Source organism: Schistocerca americana, chromosome 11 (assembly GCF_021461395.2).
Source record: "Schistocerca americana isolate TAMUIC-IGC-003095 chromosome 11, iqSchAmer2.1, whole genome shotgun sequence".
NCBI classification, from domain to species: domain Eukaryota; kingdom Metazoa; phylum Arthropoda; class Insecta; order Orthoptera; family Acrididae; genus Schistocerca; species Schistocerca americana.
In genome coordinates, this window is record NC_060129.1 from 157,483,031 (window position 1) to 157,508,324 (window position 25,294).

At 42.6% G+C, this 25,294-nt stretch overlaps 1 protein-coding gene across 1 annotated transcript; it reads right to left on the reverse strand.

Annotated features, from left to right (window-relative positions):
* Positions 1-673: 673 nt before the first annotated feature.
* LOC124554171 (poly [ADP-ribose] polymerase tankyrase-1-like) lies at positions 674-25,294 on the reverse strand. Its single transcript, XM_047128242.1, has 3 exons — positions 25,223-25,294; positions 8,579-8,728; positions 674-1,248 (listed from the first exon to the last, which is right to left on the reverse strand). The coding sequence occupies exons 1-3, from the start codon at positions 25,264-25,266 to the stop codon at positions 762-764; spliced, it is 681 nt and encodes a 226-aa protein (XP_046984198.1). The 5' UTR covers positions 25,267-25,294; the 3' UTR covers positions 674-761.

The window sequence follows — 25,294 nt, forward strand, 5'->3', positions numbered from 1 at the left end:
TATCTTGTGTTGATGTTATCTGTCGTGTGTTACAGAACATAACCAAGGTGCATAAGTAGTGGGCAGTTGTGGGAGGCATGTCGGGGAGCTCTCAGTGGTTTATTTCGGGGACTGTTTCTAGTGGGAAGGCTCTGAAGTGTTGAGAGCTCGCTCGTTTGTGATTCCATTGGGGGTTGGCCTTGCCCTTTGGTTATATCAAATTATTATTTTGTTGTTATATTTATTGGTTGTGTGTTGCGCTTCTTCGATTTTATAGTGCCATTATCTTTCTCAAGGTTTTTTTTATATAAATGATTTTAAATTGTAATGCCAAGTTAACATATTAGTGGATTTTGTCTCTTGGGTAAACTCCAAAGGCACTATTGTAAAAGGTTGTTTGATTTTATGGTGGCAAGACGCCGTTATTGTTTTTAAAGCTGTTTGTTTTAACTATTTGTTAAGCTCTGTAAGTTACATGAATATGTTGTTACTTAAAAGAGTTTAGTATTGGCAATTTAATAAATTGTGTACAAAGTCTGCTGTTTGGATATTATTGGGCGGAAATCCGTGGATAGTTGTCCTATAAGAACACACATTCCACCCTCCTTCTACCTACAGTTCTCACTCTAGTTGTAACAGTAATGGATCCGTTGTATGTACTACGTAAATATGGGTGCAAAGCAAGACTGCAGGATTAACTTTTCTGAATTGTTTATTTTAAAAGTAGCAGAGGTTACACAGAAAGCTTTATTTATTTTACTCCGTAGTCGTCTGCATTACACTCAGCTTGATCTTAGGATGTCTATGAGCGACTGGTGGTTGTTCCGCTCGGCTAGGTCCAGCGGCGTGTCCCCACCATAATTCCTGTCTTCCCTGTCGGCCCCTGCCTCTAACAGTGCAGCCGCCGCCTCTGTGCGGCCACGCCGTGCTGCATCGTGCAGTGGCGTGCTTCCACTTTGATCCCTGGCGTTGTGGTCGGCAGAGGAAGCTGCCAGCAGCCGCACCACAGCTGCATGGCCTTTCCATGCAGCCAGATGGAGAGGCGTGTTCTGCCAGCGGTCCCTGGCGTTAACGCCTGCTCCTACCTCCAACAGATGGGCCGCCACCTCCCCATGCCCCATGGCTGATGCCCAGTGCAGTGCTGTCCGCTTGTTCTCGTCCTTCGCCTCCACGTCCGCCCCCACTGCCATCAACGTTCGCACTTTGCTCACTGACCCCTCCTTAGCTGCCGCAATCAGCATCTCGCCCTTCATGTCTCCAGATACATTTCTGCAACAAAAGGACAATACTAACAAATTTCTTCAAAGACACACGTCTGAGGACGAAACACTATCGCAGAAGCAGAACTGTGATGAGTTCCAAGAACTCATCTCCCCAAGAAGGTTACCACAATACACTGGTGTCCAAAATTAAAGCAACAAACTGCGATTTCCCTGTCCTGTGTCTAATTCACGATGTGATCATGCATACTGTCTACAGATGTCAGCACCATCGTGTTCTACACGGAAGACAGCATTCCAGTCAACAGACAACCAAACTCACAATGAAGTCAGTGCACCTATAAAATGGGGTAGTGTTTTCCGGGTAGTCCCACATCCACAATCTCTGTAGGCACAGTCACAGACGGTGGAGTATGGTACAGAGAAGACGCATGCCAGGGTCTCTGCAGTGGAGGGCGATAGGAAGAATGGAAGCAGCACAATCACAAAGTGGCCTGGTGGCTCAATGTTGATCTTACTGTTGTTTCTCAGATGTGGGGACAGTTTGTAGAGACAGAAACTTTATCTCACAGACGAGGGCAGGATCCAACACGTGTGATACGAGAAAGGGGGGACCGCTATTTGGCTAAAAGGGCATCACGGTACTGCCTTACAACTACATGGCAACTGGCATCATACCTCGCAGCATGCACTGGATGTGTTGTATCAAGGCAAACGTTATACAGAAGGCCTCAGCAGAGTAGCCTATATAGTCAGAGACCTGTTGTATATGAACCCCTGACACATCTCCACAGAAAGTAATATGTAAAGTCATCAACATGCCAACTGGATGGCCGAATCATGGGTCAATGTTATTTTCACAGGTGAATCCCAGTATTGACTGGAGAGTGATTATCGACAGATTTGCATATGGAGGGAACGTGGAACAGGATTTTGGAGCCCAAACATTGAGGAACAAGCCTGTTATCCAGAAGGATCTTTAATGGTGTGGGCAGCGATTACGTTGACAACTTGAACACCTCTTCATGACACTGTATGGGTGAATTGGCAAGGGTTAACTCCTGTCAGGTATCGTAACATCTGGGGAACTGATATGCCATTGTTGCGAGGTGCTGTGGCCTCATAGGGATATGCCTCATACAGATCGGGTGATTGACGTTTTCTTGGAAATAGAAGATATTGCACACATGGGAGATCCGAATTTGAATCCCATTGAGCATGTTGCGGATACACTAGGGAGACGGGTTGCATCACATAAGCATCCACAAACAATTCCATAAATCTTTTGAGTTGCTCTGCAGGAAGAATGATGTTATTGCTTCCACATGAGAGTGATGACTTCATTCGCAGCTTGCCCTGCTGTTGTCAGGGTTGTATCAGCCACCGGCGGTCACAAACTATGCTGAGCACATTAAACCAGTAGTCGAATTGAGTGTGCAGTTCTGTTAAGTTGAAAAAAAAAACGAAGAACATTTTTGTCTACCATAGTGGTCTGTGCTAATAGACAAGCAACACTGCGTGAAATAAATGCAGAAATCGATGTAGAATGTACGACTAACGTATCTGTGAGGACAGTGCGGCTAAATTTGGGATTAATGGGCTGTGGTAACAGATGTCCAATGCTGGTACCTTTACTAACAGTATGGTATCACCTGCAGCTCCTTTCCTGGTCTCGTAACCAAAATGGTAGGATCCGAGACGGCTGGAAAAGCTTGGTCTGGTCAGATAAGTCTCGAATTCCGTTGGTGAAAACTGATGGTGGTGTTCGAGTGTGACGTAGACCCCACAAAGCTGTGGACCCTACTTGACAACAAGGCAGTGTGGTGTTGGCTCCATAACGGTGTGCGCTGTGTTTATGTGGAATGGACTGAGTCCTCTGGTCCAACTGAACCAATCGTTGACTGGAAATGGTTATGTTTGGCTACTGCGAGACCATTTTCAGCCATTTTTTACTCCATTTTTTCAAACAACTATATAATGAGCCACAACTGTCCGCAACTGATTTGAGGAACATTGTGGACAACTGTTGTAAATGATTTGGCGATCTGTATCGCGCAACATGAATCCCATAGAAGATTTATGGGACATAATCGACAGATCAGTTCCTGTACAAAATCCTCCACCAGCAACACATTCACTGTAGTGGGTGGCTCCAGGGACAGCACAGGAAAATATTTTTACAAGGGACTTCAACAACTTCTTGGGTCCCCGCCACGTCCAGTTGTACTACCCTGGCCACAAGAAGGCCTGACACGATATTAGGAGGTATCCCACGTCTCTTGCCACATCAGTGAATGTAGCTGTATAGCTGTCTTTCTCTGAACATTTCTATATTTTCTTCTTTCGTCGATCAGTTGCAGTATTTCTTCTGTTACTAAAGGTTTCTTCGAAGTTAGCTTCCCTTTATCTGTGTTGTCTGTCCACCGTCGGTGATTTTACATTCTAGAGATGTACACTCGTCTTCAACTGAACAGCCTACTGTGTTGTTCCTTACCGCCATATCCACATCATTGGTAAGCTTCAAATACATCTCATCATTTCTCAGTACTGCATAATGATACATCCTTCTACACTGATTCTTCTGGACAATTCTCTTGAACTTCACTCTACTCTTCATAATTATTAGATCTGTATTTACATCTGAGTACACCTTACAGTCCAATATCTGATTTCGAAATCTCTGACCATGATGTAATCCAGCAGGACTCTTTCAGTGTCTCTGGGTCTCTTCCAAGTATATTTTTTCGTCACACGATTCCTGAACAGAGTATTTGTAAATGCCATCTCACATTGGTTGCACAACTCAATTAGACTTTCATCTCTGTCATCCCAATGCCAATCCCATATAGCTGATGACCCTTTCTGCTTCTCCTTCCCATGCAACCGCATTTTAATTTCATACTTTCTTTTCTCCTTTTTACTTGTGTCATTGGCATGTGTACCTGAACTGTCGCTGTCTGCATTCGTTTGATGTCGAATCTGGTGAGAGAAACTCTGTCGTTGAGAAGTTCACAGTAGTCCGCTCTCTCCCCTATTTTCCTATTCATAACGAACCCTGCTCCCAACATACCATTTCCTGCTGCTGATGATATACCTCAATGTGTCTTAAGATAAATGCTTAGCCTTTTCCTAGTTCACATCAGTGACCCCCAATGTATCTAGACTGGGCTTTTGCACTTCCGTTTTTAGACTCTAGCTTTCCAATTACAATCAAACTTCTGAATTCAAAGCTCCAAGTCATAGAATCTTATCCCACAATAACTTATTCCGTCTCTATTTCATAGTCACTTCCCCCTTGGCAGTCAATTTGCAGAGATCCAAAAGGGTAACTTGTCTGGAATCTTTTCACACTGCAGATGGCATCATAACCGTTTTCCTGTTACTGTTATATTTCCTGTGGATGCAAGTTACGTGGTTTTAATTTATTAGATTCCATTGCCTTCTGAATCCTCATGGCATTGATCACTTTTGATTCTCCAGCTTTCTAGGGGCAGTTTACTACCTGAAGGGCAATAAAGTTCCTTGAAGCTCTATCCTTTCCTCCTCCCTCTTAGACCCTTCTATTATTGGTTGTCAGGAAGCTGATAACCTCGGCGATGAGCACCTGTAGCCCCAAACACACACACACACACACACACACACACACACACACACACACACACACACACACACACACACACACACATTCTTTGGCCTTTGTCAGAAAGATGGCGACTTCTTATACTGGATGACTTCTGCTGCCACTGCTCTTAATTTTTTTCAGAGGTTAAGCAGCGTCTGTGTTCGAATGTTTTCATTAGTAATCAATGGCGCACTCCTAAACCATTGGTATATAACAGAAACACTGTCGCAGCATTTATTTGACTATGTTGTAAAAATGTGAAGTAAGTTGTTGAAGAGCTTTTTGAGATTCTTGGTGACAATGTTAAAAAACGTCTTTTCCCTTTGCAGTGGTATATACATTGACGGAAACATATTGCAGCACGAAGAAGTAGTGTGACAGAAACGAAAGTTGGTACATGTGTTTCTACATCTGAATGATGATGACTCTGTGGCAGTCGTGTCGCTTAAGAGTGGCGCTAGTAGTACCATTATGAGGAAGCAAATCAAGCTTGTTGTAATTACACGCTGTAACGAGCGTGAGCGTTAGTTACCTTTGAGATTAGATGCAGGAAGCTGATGTTAGTCAAAATTTCCTTCGACACGACAAAGACGCCGTTATGAACATCTCACAGAGATTAAACGAAATCTGTAATAGGGGCTATGAGAAGCTGGATGTTCCAACCGTGATGCATAAATATTTGACAGGCATGTAGCCACTATGCAGGCCTGCTGGCTGCGGTGATTCCAAGAATATTCCGTCGCAAGAAGACTGGGTTCCAGACAGCCACGTGACACTACTGAGATGGAAGACCATCGTGTTCACCGTATGGCTCTGGCGCACTGTAATACATCTCCAGCAGCAGTTTGAGCAGCAGTTGGCACCAAGTAACATAATGAAGTATTACAAATCGGTTACTTCACGGACAGCTCCGAGCCAGATTCTCTGTAGCGTGTGTTCCACTGATCCCACATCACACCGTTTGGCACTTCAGTGGTGGCAAACTGAAGGGAATGGTCGAACTCTGTTGTATTTTCTGATGAAAGCTGGTTCAGCCTCGCTGCCGGTAATGACCATGTTTTGATTTAGAAGGAGGCCAGTTGGGGGCCTACAACCAACCTGTCTGTGTGTTAACACATTGGACCTAAACCTGCAGTCATGGTCTGGGGTGCGATTTTATATGACAGCAGGAACACTCTCGTTGTTATCCCACACACCTTGAGTGTAAATATCTGTTTCAATCTGCTGATTCGACCCATTCTGGTGCCATTAATGAACAGCATTCCTGGGGGAGTTTTCCAACAGGATAACGCTAGCTCACTTACCGCTGTTGTAGCCCAACATGCTCTATAGAGTGTTGACATGTCTCTTGGCATGCTCAATCATCAGGTCCGTTCCCAGGCGAGCAGATATGGGACATCATCATACAGTAACTCCAGCATCATTCACAAACAGCATTACGGTCCCTGTACTGATCAACCAAGTGCATCTGACATCGAACTCCATTCCACAAACTCTCGTCCGATACTTGTGCAACACAATTCATGCATGTCTGCATGTTTTAATTCGACCTTCTCACAGTGTATGACCATTTCACGTTTCCAGTGGCTCATCTCACACCTACATTGACCTGCGATCTTGCAATGATAATCAGTTAAATATGTTACCCTGGCAAATGTATCCTTGAAGTTTCACTACTCTGTATTGACAAGTTTTTGGTTTTGTGATTCTTTTCTATCAGTGTATTTATGATTGTAAACTATTTTTGTTTAAAGTAGTTGTCGCTTTTAGTCTTCGAAAGACTGTATTTTTTTATGTAGGACCTTTTATTAGTCACCACAACTGTCTGATGCCCAAGAAAAAAGGAAGCCTTCACTGTACATTGTTATTCACATCAGTACCATGTTACGCTCGATCTGTTCCCCAGCCTGGTTTTCTTAACTCTCTGTCAACAAACTTTTCACTCCATTATCAAGTATTTTGTTAATATGTTTCATTTCCTGCTCTTTATGTTTTATTTCCGCATGCTGTTGTTTCCCTCTCGATTTTTAGCCAGCTTTCTCAACTTTTTATGTCAGTCTTTTTATGCTGAAACATTCTTCCCTTCCATGTCTTGTTTCTAAGTCAACCACAATAATTTATTTTCTACTTTGTTGTCTGCTGCTTTTCTACTGAGATTGTACTAATTTCGTGTCCAGTATGTGCAACGTAATTTAAAGACTATCCCTGAAATTGCATTCAGCGTTATTAATTATGCTGCATAATGAGTTTCTGGATTATCCACAAAGTATTCTTCCCTGTGCTCTCTATCTTTAGTCTTTCCTGCTACTCTTCCTTATCGTCGGTTGTCTTCTTATGTTGAATGGCTGATGCTATTTGTGTACGAGAAATTAGGTAAATACCCGTCAGGCTATCTTATTTACATAATTTCACCATACCTTCTCTGTATCGTTCAACATTATCAGACCCATGGATGAACTTTTGTTGACTGCTTGTGCTGCGAAAGGCGTTCAGATTGGGATAAGTATTCTTATAAGTATTTGCTCAATTTGGCACAGACATTAAATCTAATGACATTGTACATCTGTGGCTGACCATAAAAGGTAATTAAAGTCCGAAATCCTTGAATAACTGGGAGAGAAATGTTTTCTTAAGTCACCTGAAACATTACTTATCCCATTTTCAACGTTAAAATACTGGGTAACCTTCCTTATTTCCCCTTGAATAGGCACAGACTCCTCTATTGTCCAATAACTTGTTGGATTCTACTCTGATTAATTGTAAAAGCATGTTGAATATTCTGAATTGCCACTTTTGGGCCTGTAGAATTCAGCTAGCCACTGAAATGCATTTTGCAACAATATCAGTTCACTATCAGACTATCATTGTTTCACGAAGCGACAGTCAAATATCTGTGACTACCACTACAGATCAATAATTTCAAAGAAGAAAAGTGACGTGATGACGAATTTACGCTGAAGCTGGTCTGCACTGAATAAAAAGAAAACTTTTGCAATGTCAGCTGTAAAACTCCCTGAGCCACAAAGGGTTTTACAGCTGGCGAGATATGGCTGCTGTGTCCATCTCCACTCAACGATCCCCACGCATTACAATTGACCTGATTTTTATTGATCCAACATGCCTGCGTTAATCAGCGACAGTTTAGTAGAGGCTGATGTTGTCACGAATGATTTCCAAAAACTGCCGCTAGAGGTTCTCACGTACATCTTTCGTAGTAGGGTAAGACATGGATCTCAACTGATTCTCCTCCCCCAGTGGAGAGGTTCCCACAGACCCTTGAGAGAATATCTCATTATAGTGTTGGGAGAGTAATCGCGGAAATGCAAGTGACGGTGGGAGTTTCAGAGATTCCTGGTTATTTGGTGAGGCAGCCCAATACTGAATAATACTGAACGTGGTTGCAAGTCAGAAGAAACAAACAAGATCCAGTCTCTGCAGAATTAATTCATAATATAGCAAATCATCGCCGAAAACACAAATTGCCTCTAACTCACCAACACAGTCGCTATCTTTGGGGAAGTATCTTACACAAGTAACTGCATTAAGTGGCTCAGTTGTATTAGGAACTGAAAATACGTCACGATGCAGACCTGTAGATCCTTGCCTCGTCAAACAGCATAATTTATAAAAGAAATAACTTAATACCAGAACTATAACATCTGCTTCGTCAAAACATAAAATAGCAACATTCGACTTCTTCACTTTAACACTGGGCTAACTGCCCAACGCGTAACGCTGTTATTGTGACAGAACTCACCGCAGGTGATAGACGGCAGCGTCGTCAGGCTGTGGAGTGGCCTGGGGAGTGGTGGGGGGCACAGCTGTGGCTGGGCTCCGGCCGTCGTCGCTGTGGCCACTGTGTGGCTGCGAGGGGGGGCCGGTCCTGCTCTCTCCAGCGCCTGGCGTGCTGCGCAGAAGGAACACTGCTTCGAGAAGGGTTTTCACATCGAAGCCAGTGGTCAGATTACCACAGACAGTACTGCTGAGGTACTGTCCCCACACAGATAATGGAACACACACTACCAAAGACAGTAGTGGGACAACTAAGGCGTTCAGCTAACCACTTCACACATTGCATCTCCTAATTTTCTCATACTTGTAGGCTAGCATACTACACAGTATTTGGTGCAAAATAAAGCACAAATGAAAGGCTCATACTAAGCTCAACAAATATGCTTATGACAACTATTAGTCAACATAGTTTCAATACATAACAATATAAATCACAAAGAAATTTGAATGACAGTATCCCTCCAATGCACTTAATGTAGTGCTGTCGTTATGGGATGGTGTTCCTAGCTCGTGTGTTATGGGGGGTAGGAAGTCAAGCCGGCCGACTTGGAACAGGAGAGACACCAGAGGACATTTTAGTTTCCACAGTCTATACTTTTACAAATAAAATCATAAAACTTCGTCAGAATGTCCAGGAAGGATTCAGTATTCACACTCATAGCAGTGGAACTGCGAAAACACAAAGAAAAAATTTTTTTTACATGTGAAATTTCATAATTTTTCCTCTTCCTATCGGCTGCAGCTGTCGCTATAGGTACACCTTTCTTCATAAGTAAGAGAGATCTTTCGATGAATCTTGCACGGCATACAAACCATGCTTACAGGTACATGAAACTCTAGAATTTATTTAATTTATGAAAAATGAATGTGCTGTAGCATTTTTAACTTCATCTTTAGAGAAAACTCAAGTTTTATAGTTATATTACCTCAATTTTTAGCACAGTTTTTAATCGACTTGCAAAATTATAGAGATTTACATTAAGGAGTTCGTGTTTAATGAGCATACCAAGTCTGAAAGTAATAGGATACTTATTATGAATGTTACATGCACCTAAGTTAAGAAATGTCTGTTTTGCGGAAAATGGCCATTAAAGTTTCTGCTTGTGTGTATCATTCCTTTAGAACTGTCCAGCACCATAAGCAAGTTCTTTTCCATTTTCTTAGTCGGTTTTCATTCTTTTCACATTCCTGATTTTATCACCTCCAAAAATAATTTATCTCCTTTCACTACACACTCTCTATCGCATACAAAGCTTTGATGCAGTTCACTCCGGTCTTTATTCCCATTTTCTCTAAAACATATTTCTTGCTTTGCACACAATCATTAAAACATGAAACCGCGTCATAAACACAAATAGCAACTGCATTTTGTCCAACAAAAATGGTTTTAGGCAATATTTCCCATACACATTGGTTAAAACTTTCATTTGGTTTTTGGGTACCACCATGAACACATTTCTTCAATAAGTTTTCATTTGCAAGGTCCCTGATATAGGTTTGGTGGCTTCCATTAAAGTCCTGAGCCATTGGTGTCACATTTGTTGCAGCACCCTTTGCTCTGTATTTGTTGCCCTGGTGACTTTGTGTAGGATTGAAGCTGTGCAAAGGGGTTTGGCTTGTAATCACTAAAATGTATATTTTTTATACATCGTACTATTCAGGAAGGTATGCGGTACAAAATACGCATATCTTTGAAAAATCAATTTTCTAAAATTTTTGACATTCGCCCCTTAGCAGTCACGAATCCGACTGTTGGGGGAAGAATCTGGAGAGACGTGTGCTAAAAATCTTTTTCGGTTGTTTCGTCCCTGTTGTGTGTAAGAATGATACGAAAATAAACCTAGAACACGAAGAAATGGGATACAAATTACAAAGGGGAAATTATACCAGTGATACGATGTTGTGCAGTGTTGTTAGTTCGAGGGATGTTGGTTCCTAAGATTATTGGTGCATTCATATCGCAAATTAATTTGTACTTCTACTTGTACTCTAAACATCACCACACACTTATTTTTTCTCCAAAATGTAAGTAATATGTACAGATTGAGTTATCCCACCATCTTTTACACATTACAAACATAGAAATTCTTCTACAGAATAGGAGTTGTCAAGGAGAGACTTTTTCAGTTTATTTTCACATTTCACCTTGCCATCTGTTAGACGTTTTATATCACTGGGTAAGCTGCCAAAAATTTTTTTGCAGCTTTGTACACCTCCTTCTGTGCTAAAGACAACCTTAATGTTGATTAATAAATGTCATTTTTCTGCTAGTATTGTAATTATGTACCTCATCGTAGCTTTTGAACTGTAGTGGATTATTTACAAAAAAATTCATAAGGGAGTAAATATACTGTGAAGCAATGGTCAGAATACCCTACTCCTCAAACAGATGTCTACAAGGTGATCACGGGTAAGCACCACATATTGTTCTCGCAGCACGTTTATGGGCAGTGACGACCTTCTTTCTTAATGATGAGTAACCTCAGATCATTATTCGATATGACATTACTGAATGTAAATAAGCCAAATATGTAAACTTACTGATTTCTATCTCTTCAAAATTTGCTATGACTAAGTTAAAACGGGGCTAAACTAAATTGTCTTAGGAGTTCCGAAATTTGTGTTTTTTCCAATTTAAATTCTCATCAATATGGGCACCACAGAATTTTTAATTTCCCACTATATGAATTATTTCATCACAACATGTTACACTTATCACTGGTGCAGTACCCCTGGAGGTATAGAACTGAATAATATGTGGCTTTGTGAAATTCAGGGTGGGACCATTCGCAGAAAACCAGTCAATGATACTTTTGAGAACTTTGTTCACCGTTTTCCCGATTTCTGCACGTATACTGGGAGTGATTACCATACTGGTGTTACCTGAAAAAAGAAGTAGTTCTGCTTGTTGTACATTAGACTGTAGATCATTTATATATGTGAGTAACGCTAGTGGACGTAAGATTGAACCTAGGGGAAACCCATACGTGATTTCTCCCCTGCCAGAATTATGTCCCTGGATTCTGTTTGTTGAATTACTAATAAGTACAAATTTTTGCATTCTTTTGGTCAGATATGACATGATCCATTGGTTGGCTATACCATCAATCCCAAAAAACTTCAATTTATCAAGGAGTATACTATGATTTGCACAATCAAATGCTTTGGATAGGTCACAGAAAATACCTACCAGTACTATTTTGTTATGTAATGCTTGTAATATCTGGTGTGTGAACATGTAAACAGCATTCTCAGTAAAGCAACCGTTCTTAAACCCAAATTTTGATTTTCTGAGGACATTATTGTTGCCAAGATGTAATACTCTTTTAGAATACATCTCATTCTCAAACATTTTGGAAAATGATATCAGCAGTGATATAGGTCGGTAGTTACTGATGTCTCTCTTATCTGTGAAATAAAAAGTGTCGACATTCCAATTCGAAACTGAACGCTATTCATTCTGTGAATCCCAAGAAGAGCGAAGACACAGATTGAAACAAGTGTGCTGTTACGAGTCACTGTTCCATAATTAATAATTCGCTGCCTGACAGATAAATTGAAGCATACAGGGAACACAGTCAGAGGTCGCTGTGGCTTTTCCGTGACGCGCCGGGAATTCTGCATCAAGAGGATCGAAGATAACAAGAAGAATTCGCTTCAGCAGAGGAGGTTCGATCCGAACCAGTTTTGTCATACAAATATTCATGCACAATAGCGGTAACAAGAAAAGGATGTATGTAAATTTACGAATGCTGAATGCTGAATACATGTATTGAATATTGAAGGTCTGTTTCTATTAGAGCCAGTTAAAGTTCACACAGGATATGTGTACCTTCCATTTTTTTCAATCATTCTTTCAAAATTTACTTTTTAATTATTTAAACAGCAAATATTTATTCAGATTTCCAATATATATCACATTTCTAGTCCCCCCGCCACTATTCAATGGCAACCGTGACACTACGGCGCCGAGAGGAATGTGAACAGACCTTTCAATTCTTGAAGAAAAAAATTTTTTTAGGTAAATGATCCATTTCAGCTGAAAAAACAAAATTCATGACAAATACAAAAAATGCACCAAAATACATAGAAACACAAATAGGTAAAATAGAGCGAGTAAATAAATTTAAATACCTTGGAGAAACTATACAACAGATTGGACTAGAATAATCTGGAATAGATGTAAGAATTAACAAAATGGAAAGAGCATATGGTTTGACCAAAAATATTTACAACAAGAAATGTATATCTAGAAAAATAAAACTAAAACACTACACCACAGTGGTACAACCAGAATGTTTATATGGATCTGAATGCCTAACGATGAACTACAAGATGGACAAACTAGAGGTACTGGAAAGAAGGATTATTAGAAAAATAATGGGTACAATGAAAACCGCAGATGGTTGGAAAATAAGAAGTAATGAGGAGATCTACAAAAATATAGAGAAAATATCTGCAGTAATGGCCAAACGAAGATTAACCTTTTTTGGACATCTCCACCGAAAGAATGGAAATAGACCAACAAAACAAATACTGCTATATTTCTGGAAGAAGAAATCGACAATAGCATGGATTACAGAAGTAAGAAAAAATCTTGAAAGAAACAACATAAAAGAATCAGAAATAGCAGAAAGAAACCATTTTAAAAACAAAATACTAAATGTGGAAGGCTTTCAAAGGAGAAGAAATAAAAAATCGTGAACAGCATGGACAGAAGAAAAGAAGAGACTTCATGGGGATGAAATGAGGGAATCCTGGAAAAATAGGATACAACAACAATGGAAGAAGAGGAACTGAAGTTGTTTACGTGATCCTAGTAAGTCAATACGATTGTAAAAAAACAAAAAAAATCGATTTTATCGTTACAAAGAACTAATGAGGCCTTTGTTGGATTTTTACACGTCCGTGAGGTTGAAACCATTAACAACTTGAAGGAGCAAATTAAAATGAAATTCTGCCTACGAACGAGATGTGCTGGGAATGCGAATTTCAGCGGTTAAAGTAGGAAGTTGCTACGCTGTATGCTTATATGGCCCCACTTGGCGCCGTCTCTCTCGCAGTAGATCCTTGTTCCTTCCAATTAATATCCTTTACGGAAAGTGGATTTCTGTAGAAAAGACGAAGATATGTGTAAAGTCAACATTTAATTGAAGGATACGATTCAAACAAAATTTCATGTTTAAAATTATTTTCCTTTCATAATTTTAATAAAAACTGTTCAGAATGGAGTCAAAGGAAATGGCCATTGTTGAAAATTCATTACAAAATGCAATATGCCAAGATGGCGGAAATTCGAGCTTGTCAACATTTGAAGGTCACGCACCAACTCGTGAACTGGCCAATGACTACCAAAACGACGAGGTTGGCGTCCCATTATTAAAAAATTGTGATACTGGTAATATAACTAGTCATGATGCCGCTCTTATGACGCTCTATGAGCCAATTTCTGAGGTCTCACCGGGAAACGTTTTCTAAAGTAGAGAATCTGACGTGCGCAATAGCGAAAATTTCTTTGATTATCTGCTCACGACGTCGCGGACGCAAGCACAGGAAACAGTTCACAAAAGCAATGCAAATACCAGTGAAACACACACTCTGACACAGCTAATGCAGCTAATAACACAACAGTTTGCACAGCAAAACCAGGCGTTTAACGATTCCAAGAATAGTATTAGTCAACAGTTGAGAGAGGTGGGCAAAAATGTACGCACTGAATTATCTGACGAATTATCCGGTAAGTTCACAGAGCACGGTAAACAACTAAAACAAGAAATAATTACCGACATGTCCCGCAATATAAATATGTTAACGGAAAAGGTAAGATCCGCAAATTGTAATCGGGAACAACTTGCAGGTGAGTTGCAAAACCTCAGTAAAGCATTTAGTCAAGTTCAGGACACGCAATCCCATGTGGATGCGTCGGTAAAAAATGTGACGAACGAAGTCAACGAGCTGCAAGACGTATGCAAAAACCTAACTACAGAAATACAAAACTTGAGTCTAAGAGTAGATCATTTTAGAGTCAGAATTTGCTAAAAACAGAGAGGTATGCTATGTGTAGATGTAAAGGAAGTAACTGAAAAAGCTGAAGCCGGGATGCTGGAGAAGGGCAGCACCCTTGCTGGAAAGGTAGTGTCAGAATGCAAAATCTATGTAGGTACTGTAAAATTTGTACATTTGTGGTAAGATCTTATGGGACCCAACTGCTTAGGTCATCGCTCCGTAAGCTTATACACTTAACTAACTTACTTACGCTACGGACAGCACACTCACCGATGCCCGAGGGAAGATTCGAACCACTGACGGGGGGAGCCGCGCGGACCGTGACAAGACGCTTTAGACCGCACGGCTACCCCGCGTGGCCCTTATGTAAATCCTGCAGGGCTCTTTAGAGCTCTAAAAGAGACGTAAAGCCAACTTCTTGCTAAAACAGACTAGGGTTATAGGAAGCAGAGGAAAGGTTGCGAGGCAGTGTTGCTAAAACTACGGACATTCCAAATCAGCATATGACAGAAAACAAAGCTATGCTCTTAGATGCCTTCACTGGTTACCAACAATTCAGGAATAGCCCTTAGAAGGGAAATAGCGAAGGTTGCACAATGCAACTTGCAACTTGCCGGCAGTTGCACCTGTCGAGCAGGCGCAGTTGCCATGGATACGCCACAAGCGACCATAAACACGACTGTCACTGACAGCGCGGCCTGTTTGTCAACATTACTTGCAGATGAATGATTACTTACGCATCGACATTCCCAATATTTGCTTATGAATGGAAAGGAACACACCCTGTGGTCTTTATCAGAGCATTTCGAAATGTTTTACCTCGTACCTGGACCGAAGCCCAGAAAATTAGATTTCTTCATGGATACACACAGGGTGACGTTCTACTGTGAGCTACGGACGCATCGGAACGTTGCCAATATTATGAACGGAATGAGACGGCATTTCTGAGTAAGTATTGGTCTGAGGCCGTACAAGAGAGGCTCAGACGTGAAGTATTCAACCCAGCTCCGTTCAATAGCAAGTATGGAAGCTTACGAGGATATTTTGAAAAATATTTGAATAAAACTAGGTCTGGACGAACCAGCTAAATTTTCAAAAAATTTTAAAGAGCCGTCTTCCTGCCCACGTTAGGGAAAAACTCATTAACATCCCGTAAATCGACACCGAATACTTTCTATCTCTACTGGACTCAATAGATTTGATAAACGAAGAGATACCAGTACAACCTAAGCCTGTTAATAACCCGATAGCGTCACAGAGATTTACGGATAATGGTAACGATAATCACAACGGCAATGGAGAAAGTCGTAAATGTAAAGGCGCATATAAGAGAAATGGGCAAAACTTTAGCAAAAACAACTACAACAAGCGCGTAGCGTAAGGCCAGCCTGTACAGTATGTACAGACACAAGCAACCGGCAACAGTCAGCCGATCGTTGGCAAACGCAAAACAATATCAGACAACCAAATAACCCACAGACAGCGGAATGCCGCCAGAAATGTAACGCAAATATGCTGAATAACGCTCAGAGGCAAAGAGAATTTCAGTCGAAAGCCTCACAGGATACTAAGCGGTGTAATCAAACACCAACACTCCACACAGTGGAAGCTACACCTAACTCAGAGGCCGATGCCATCGCGACGCCAGAAAACTTGAACCGGTCACGGTAGGCCCCCGTTCCGTGACCTTGGAGGGGAGTGGGGCACATGTTTGATCGACACTTGCTTCATAAGGTTACTTTGAATAAAGAGGTTTAGGGTAGCATGTACAGCTCAAAGAACAAATCGTGCTTGCCCTAGCTGTCAGCGGCACATGTCACTGTGTCTGTCTCTGATCTGAGCAGCCCATCATTGTGTCCGTCACTAGAACGGAACCTGCTGCGGCCACAGCTAATGTTCATCTTTCTTCAACCACTTGATAGGCTAACGTAAATAACAGCTTGCTGTACACATGCAATTTAATACAAATGACGACTGCAAATAAGACCAAAATAATTCACAAAGCTATGAACGTCTTGGCTATTGCAGGATTTTTGGAGGCTAACTTACGTGCTGACATACTCAGTTTAGTACGGTGATTTGATGAAACTCTTACGAGAATTTTACGAAAGCAACGTGAGCCATCAGAAAATGCTATTGCTAATTTCAGTGTCTGTGTTTAAGAGCCTACTATGCAATGTCCTTCAGACATGCATGCATGTCTGAAAAAACAGATGCTGCTGTGATCTACAGCTGTGTAAAGTACAGGAAACTTATTCACAATGGCGAATACGTCACTCCAACTGCACAGTTTACTGTTGACGTATGAAACTTGATACCAGACCTGGACTGGAATCAGAATTTCCCACTGTACATGAGTGGTCGCCGTAACCACTTTGTCTATGCGAGCGTGCTTCAGTGACCGACCCAAAACTCGACACATCACCGTGAGTTTCCATGTCTTGCTGTAGAACAGTCATTGTAACACTCACACAGGAAGAAACACACTTATTGTTGTTGCGCCCTTTGCCTGGGCATGTAAATACTACTCACAGTGCCTGTGTTTAAAAACCTTCTATAGCATGTTCTTCAGACAAGGATTAATGTCTGAAGCAACAGACGAAATGTGTTCAAGTTGAGAATACGATCACATTCCAGCTCTGTAATTTATTGGTGACGTATGAATATTTGTGCCAGACTGGGATCCCAACATGGATATCCCACTTCATGCGAGCAGTCGCCTTAACGACCTCTGCTATTCGAGCATACTTCCAGGTTCCGGGTTCGAGTCTCAGTCTGGAAGAAGTTTCACTATGACGCAAATATACAGGATGAATCGCCTAAAACTTCGACTGAAAAGAATGGCGGATATTGGAAGTGCTATTCATGTGCTGCTCTCATACAGTGGACTGGAACTGCGGGGCTCGTATTGTTAGCCATACAAAAGATTGTATTAGAAACTAGGATGTGTATTGTTAGTGAAAAATTACACTTTTCGAAATACACTCCTGGAAATGGAAAAAAGAACACATTGACACCGGTGTGTCAGACCCACCATACTTGCTCCGGACACTGCGAGAGGGCTGTACAAGCAATGATCACACGCACGGCACAGCGGACACACCAGGAACCGCGGTGTTGGCCGTCGAATGGCGCTAGCTGCGCAGCATTTGTGCACCGCCGCCGTCAGTGTCAGCCAGTTTGCCGTGGCATACGGAGCTCCATCGCGGTCTTTAACACTGGTAGCATGCCGCGAAAGCGTGGACGTGAACCGTATGTGCAGTTGACGGACTTTGAGCGAGGGCGTATAGTGGGCATGCGGGAGGCCGGGTGGACGTACCGCCGAATTGCTCAACACGTGGGGCGTGAGGTCTCCACAGTACATCGATGTTGTCGCCAGTGGTCGGCGGAAGGTGCACGTGCCCGTCGACCTGGGACTGGACCGCAGCGACGCACGGATGCACGCCAAGACCGTAGGATCCTACGCAGTGCCGTAGGGGACCGCACCGCCACTTCCCAGCAAATTAGGGACACTGTTGCTCCTGGGGTATCGGCGAGGACCATTCGCAACCGTCTCCATGAAGCTGGGCTACGGTCCCGCACACCGTTAGGCCGTCTTCCGCTCACGCCCCAACATCGTGCAGCCCGCCTCCAGTGGTGTCGCGACAGGCGTGAATGGAGGGACGAATGGAGACGTGTCGTCTTCAGCGATGAGAGTCGCTTCTGCCTTGGTGCCAATGATGGTCGTATGCGTGTTTGGCGCCGTGCAGGTGAGCGCCACAATCAGGACTGCATACGACCGAGGCACACAGGGCCAACACCCGGCATCATGGTGTGGGGAGCGATCTCCTACACTGGCCGTACACCACTGGTGATCGTCGAGGGGACACTGAATAGTGCACGGTACATCCAAACCGTCATCGAACCCATCGTTCTACCATTCCTAGACCAGCAAGGGAACTTGCTGTTGCAACAGGACAATGCACGTCCGCATGTATCCCGTGCCACCCAACGTGCTCTAGAAGGTGTAAGTCAACTACCCTGGCCAGCAAGATCTCCGGATCTGTCCCCCATTGAGCATGTTTGGGACTGGATGAAGCGTCGTCTCACGCGGTCTGCACGTCCAGCACGAACGCTGGTCCAACTGAGGCGCCAGGTGGAAATGGCATGGCAAGCCGTTCCACAGGACTACATCCAGCATCTCTACGATCGTCTCCATGGGAGAATAGCAGCCTGCATTGCTGCGAAAGGTGGATATACACTGTACTAGTGCCGACATTGTGCATGCTCTGTTGCCTGTGTCTCTGTGCCTGTGGTTCTGTCAGTGTGATCATGTGATGTATCTGACCCCAGGAATGTGTCAATAAAGTTTCCCCTTCCTGGGACAATGAATTCAATTTCCAGGAGTGTAGATCAACGCCTATTGACATTAACAAATTAGAAGTAGAACAAATCAGATGTCACTGGTGTTTGTTGAGGATTATGGTGCGAGTCGTTTTCGAGATACAATATTCCGAAAAGTTTCGACACTGACATTTATTTGTGATATTCAACCTGCTTCGTTGCTAGGTACAATGTTGTTAAGTTTGCTTACTGAGTGCTTGTGTGTACCTTGAGTGCATTTCGACTTGCTGTTCAGGTAGTGTCTGAGAATCCAAGCAGTAGGTCGTGAGTGAATAACGGGATTTACCAATGCAGATAATGCCGGCATCTGTATGACGTATGGAGAGTGTAGGAAGAATGCATTTCTCTCTCGTTCAGTGTATGTGGAGAGATATCCCAATAAACATCAGCCACCTCAGCAATTAGGGCCAACGGCCTTGCCGCAGTGGTAAAACTGGTTCTGGTCAGATCACCGAAGATAAATGCTATCGGGCTGGGCTAGCACTTGGATGGGTGACCATGCAGTCTGCCTAAAGCTGTTGGCAAGCGGGGTGCACTCAACCCTTGTGAGGCAAACTGAGGAGCTACTTGATTGATAAGTAGCGACTCCGGTCTCGGAAACTGACATACGGCCGGGGAGAGTGGTATGCTGACCACATACCTCTCCATATCCGCATTCAGTAACGCCTGTGGGATGAGGATGACACGGCGGCCGGTCGGTACCGTTGGGCTTTCGTGGCCTGTTCGAAAGGAATTTAATTTGCATCTTAGCAATTATTTATCAACCTCCAAGTTCATTAACTGAAAGAGGTAATGTAACACATAGACAACGTAACAGAAAGAAAAAAGTGACGACAGAAGAGGGGCAATTTCATGTGCTTCCTGATGTTCCAGATTAGCTGCCGTGTAATCGCATGAGGACGTGGCATGGGTCAGGCAATTGTCGTATGTATTGTCCCTCGACATATGTTCCATTACCATCACATCTCTCTCTCCATCAAGAACTGCATGGAAATTATTATGACAAACGTGTTACCTTCTATACATGGGCCTTAAGACAGAATACTCCAGGTGTATCTTGTATCTTGTTCAGTGATGAAGCCACAGTTAATAAACATGGCCAAGTAAATCATCGACACATACCCTGTGGTCTGTTGACAATCGCTGTCGGCTTCGTCAGATGGAGCGTCAGCATCCATGGAACGTAAACATACAGTGGGATAGTGAACTGCCAGTTCACAGGTCCGTTTTTCATATACGCCAATCTGAATGCGAACAAGTATTACAGCTGCCATCATCCATGGATGCTCTGCTCTTCCTCTGCAGACTAGGAGGAACCTGTGGTACCAACATGATGGCTGTTCAACCAATAGCGCACGAAGTACTGCAGTATATCTTCACGAATTCTTTCCAAATTGCCGGATTGGATGCTGAGGACCTGTACCTTGGCTGTCCCACTCCCAAGATTTTACGCCTGTAGACATTTTTCTGTGTGGAAAGCAGAAAGTCTCTGTCTACGGGGACATACAGACTACAGTCGATGATATGCAGCGACGTATTACTGCAGCCTTCTTGGACATCTCCGCTGAAATGCTAGCATGTATGGAAAGGTCGTTGAAACCAGACCGGAACTGTGTTTTGCCGTTGCTGGTGCTGCTTTTGAACCCAACCTGTGATGGTCAATTGCCTCGTTGCTGACCAGAATCCACATAACTTTTGTATGCACTTCTGCTTTTCTTTATTGTGTGCTACCACAGACACTCTGATCTGTAGATTGAGAAGGAAGAATGAGTAAATGAAATTAAAAAGGAGATTTTATCCTACGTTCAGAGCCAAATAAGTCACTGGGAGAACTTGAAAGCAACACAGCATGCGGTGTAGATGACGTTCCGGCGGAAATCTTAAAGAGTTTAAAAGAAACAGGCAAAAATGAGTTGACCTCTCTCTGCAACTACATCTACGACAAATGTGAATGGGCAGAAGACTTTCTCGTAAGTATAATAGTCCCAATTCCAAAGACTAATTATCCTAAAAAGTGTAAAGACCATGGGACAATCAGCCTCATACCGAAGGTAGCAAAAGTAGTTCTTCGGATTCTAAATAGGAGGCTATATGGAACACTGCAAGAAACACTTGGTGAAGAACACTATGGTTTCGTAAGGGGAAAGGTGAACACGAGATGCCATTGGGGTTCTAAGAACCATCAGCAAAAGATACATAGAAAAGAGCATAGAAGTGTATGCTGTCTTCATAAACCTTGAAAAGACATTTGATAGAGAGCAGTTCGATAAGCTGTTAGGTCTTTAGAAAAAGAAAGGAGTAAAGTGGAATGTGAGAAGACTGATGGCAAATCTGTACCTGGATAAGAAAGCTCGGGTACGAATAGATAATGAGATGTCTGGAGACAACAGGATTGGGAGAGTTGTTAGACAGGGCTGTTGTCTCTTGCCGATCTTATTTAACATCTGTCAGAAGGAAGTACTGGAAAGGCGACAAGAGGCGTCAGGATAGGTCGACAAAATATTGAATGTATAAGATTTGCAGATGACATGGCGATCCTCACAAAAAATCAAGAGAAGCTGACTCAAGTGCTAAATGACCTGAATGAAGTCAATGTAGTATATGGTATGACAATTAATAAAAAGAAAACCAAAAGCATTGCCATAAGCCTAAAGAAAAGAAAAGTAAAAATTAATTTGGAGTCAGAAATCATAGAACAGGTAAGAGCATTCAAGTATTTGAGAAATTGGATTAAAGAAGATACGGACTGACAACAAGATATCAAAGTGAGAATGACTCGGGCGGAACAGGCATTTCAAAAGCAGAGAAGACTCTTAACTAGTTGTTTAAACAGGGAATTAAGGAAGCGACTGGTTAAGTGCTTAATATGGAGCATGGCCTTATATGGAGCAGAAACGTGGGCTTTGATAAAGCAGAATGAGAAGAGAATTAAAGCTTGTGAAATGTGGATATGGCGTGGAACGAAGATCAGCTGGACTGATAAAGTTAGGAATTACTCAGATATACTGAGGAGAGTTGGAGAAGAACGGAGGATGCTTCTAGCGATGTAGGACAGGAAACTAAACTGGATAGGCCACAATCTAAGAAGAGATTGCCTTCTAGTAGAGACAACTGAACGTTTCCTTCTGGGAAAGACAAGGAAGGGCAGAAGAAGGTTTCAGATGCCGAATGATGTCTGCGGGCCACAAGGTGGGTACCAAAGAATGAAGAGAAACGCAGCAGACAGAGAAGCATGGAGGGCTAGGCAGTTAAAACCCGCTGCAAGGCAGACAACCCAAAGATGATGATGATGATGATGATGATGACCACAGCTATAAGTTTTGGCGTGGGGACTTTTCAAAATACGATATGTCGTAATTGAGTCACATAGAATCCTACACCAAACAGCATCGACATTCTAATTTACCTTACTTTTTGTTGATTAGTATCACTGGCATTGTTCCTTTTAAGGAATTGAATGTTTTCACCAAGAAAACCCATTCTATGTATTATTACAATCTATTGATATATTTTGTTGATTAGTATCACTGGCATTGTTCCTTTTAAGGAATTGAATGTTTTCACCAAGAAAACCCATTCTATGTATTATTACAATCTATTGATAAGTGAATAACACGAGTCCCTCACTATTAATCAATTTTGTGAAACTGCACATCAATTGTGCTTTCTATTTTTACATCATTTGCAAGTTTCCAGTGATTCACCCTATATTGTATACTTGGCGTGTCATTGTATTAGCAGTTGCAAATGCATTTCTTGTATTTCATACAGCTGTCGGTCATAGCAGTGTGTGTTCCCACAGATATGGAGGATATTCTATAACAAATAAAGAGACTGGAAAATTTTTACATGTCTAGGAAAGACCATGACAATAATAAGTAAGTCTCTTTCTGAGTGAGAATCAAAGCATTTGTGCAAATGCAGGATGTGGACACATGGTGAAGTTAGGAGGTCTGGAAGCGTGCTTGGACAGCCGAAGTGGTTGAGGCAAGCTGTTCCATAAAGTGGCAAGCCTAAGCTCGAGCTCCACTGCAACACAAATTCTAATATGTCGTCAGAGAACTGTACAGCTGGAGTCTCATCCTACTTGCAGCTGTAAATACATTACTTACATGATGTGATCAAAAGTATCCAGACACCCTCCAAAACCATGAGTTTTTCATATCAGGTGCACTGTGCTGCCAAATACTCTATATAAGCGACCTCAGTAGTCATTAGACATCGTGAGATAGTAGAATGGGGTGCTATGCGGAACTCACGGACTTCGAATATGGTCATACGTCTGTACCAGAGATTTCCACACTCCTAAACATAACTAGGTCCACTATTTCCGATGCGATAGTGACGTGGAAACGTGAAGGGACATATAAAGCACAAAACGTTCAGGCCAACCTCGTCTCTTGACAGACAGAGACTGCCGACAGTTGAAGAGGATGGTAATGTGTAATAGGCAGACATCTATCCAGACCATCACACAGGAATTCCAAACTGCATCAGGATCCATTGCAAGTACTATGACAGTGAAATGAAATGAAATGAGCGTTTGGCGTCATTGGCCAGGAGGCCCCTCGCGGGGCAGGTCCGGCCGCCATATCGCAGGTCTTATTACATTCGGCGCCACATTGGGCGACCTGCACGCCGGATGGGGATGAAATGATGATGAACACAACACAACACCCAGTCCCTGAGCGAAGAAAATCTCCGACCCAGCCGGGAATCGAACCCGGGCCCAGAGGACGGCAATCCGTCACGCTGACCACTCAGCTACTGGGGCGGACAACTATGACAGTTATGTGGGAGGTTTGAAAACTTGTATTTCATGGTCGAGCAGCTACTCATAAGCCACACATCACGCTGGTTAATGCCGAACCACGCCTCGCTTAGTGTAAGGAGCATAAACGTTGGACTATTGAACGGTGGAAAAAACGTTGTGTGGTGTGACGAATCACGGCACACAATGTGGCTACCCGATGGCAGGGTATGGCTGTGGTGAATGCCCAGTGAACGTCATCTGCCAGTGTGTGTTGCGCCAACAGTAGAATTCGGAGGCGGTGGTGTTATGGTGTCGTCGTGTTTTTCGTGGAGGGTTCTTGCACCCCTTGTTCTTTTGTGTGGCAATATCACACCACACTCCCATATTCATGTTTTAAGAACCTTTGCCACTGTTGAAGGGCAATTCAGGGATGGCGATTGTATCTTTCAACACGATCGAGCACCTGCTCACAATACACGAGCTGTGTCAGACTGGTTAGACGAGAATAACGTCTTTGTAATCGACTGGCTTGCACAGGGTCCTGACCTGAATGCTATAGAACACCTTTGGGATGTTTTGGAACGCCGTGAACTCCGTGAAAAATGGGCCCAAAGAAACCTTCCAGCAGCTGTTATGAAGGCTGAGGATGGGCCAACACCATATTGAATTCCTGCATTACCGATAGAGGGCGCCACGAACTTGTTTGCCATTTTCAGCCAGGTGTATAGATACTTTTCATCACATAGCGTATACAAGAAACTGGATATTGTAAGTAGGCTGTTTAGGTTTTTATATTGGTAACGCCACGTAGCGCTCTGTATGAAAATCACTGGCTGTGCTGTGTGCAGTCTGTGGCTAGTTTGCATTGTTGTCTGCCATTGTACTGTTGGGCAGTTGGCTGTTAACAGCGCGTAGCGTTGCGCAGTTGGAGGTGAGCTGCCAGCAGTGGTGGATGTGGGGAGAGAGATGGCGGAGTTTTGAAATTTGTAATACTGGATATCATGAACTGCTATATACATTATGACTTTTGAACACTAATGAGGTAAATACATTGTTTGTTCTCTATCTAAATCTTTCATTTGCTAACTATGCGTATCAGTAGTTAGTGCCTTCAGTAGTTTGAATCTTTTATTTAGCTGGCAGTAGTGGCGCTCGCTGTATTGCAGTAGTTCGAGTAACGAATATTTTTGTGAGGTAAGTGATTTGTGAAAGGTATAGGTTAATGTTAGTCAGGGCCATTCTTTTGTAGGGATTTTTGAAAGTCAGATTGCGTTGCGCTAAAAAAATATTGTGTGTCAGTTTAAGCACAGTCATGTATAATTTTTCTAAGGGGACGTTTCAATATCAATAGTAGTGTATTTTACGATGCAGGCACATCTAATTACACTTAGTCGTGGACATTTTAGGCTTATCAGTAGGCACACGTAGAGCTGTGTAACATAGATGAGCAGCTTGTCTCATGCTTACCTGGTGTCTGTCGGTGTCTCTGCAATCAGGTGAACCAACTCCATAAAAGTTTGTGGGTCGTTGACTACAGCC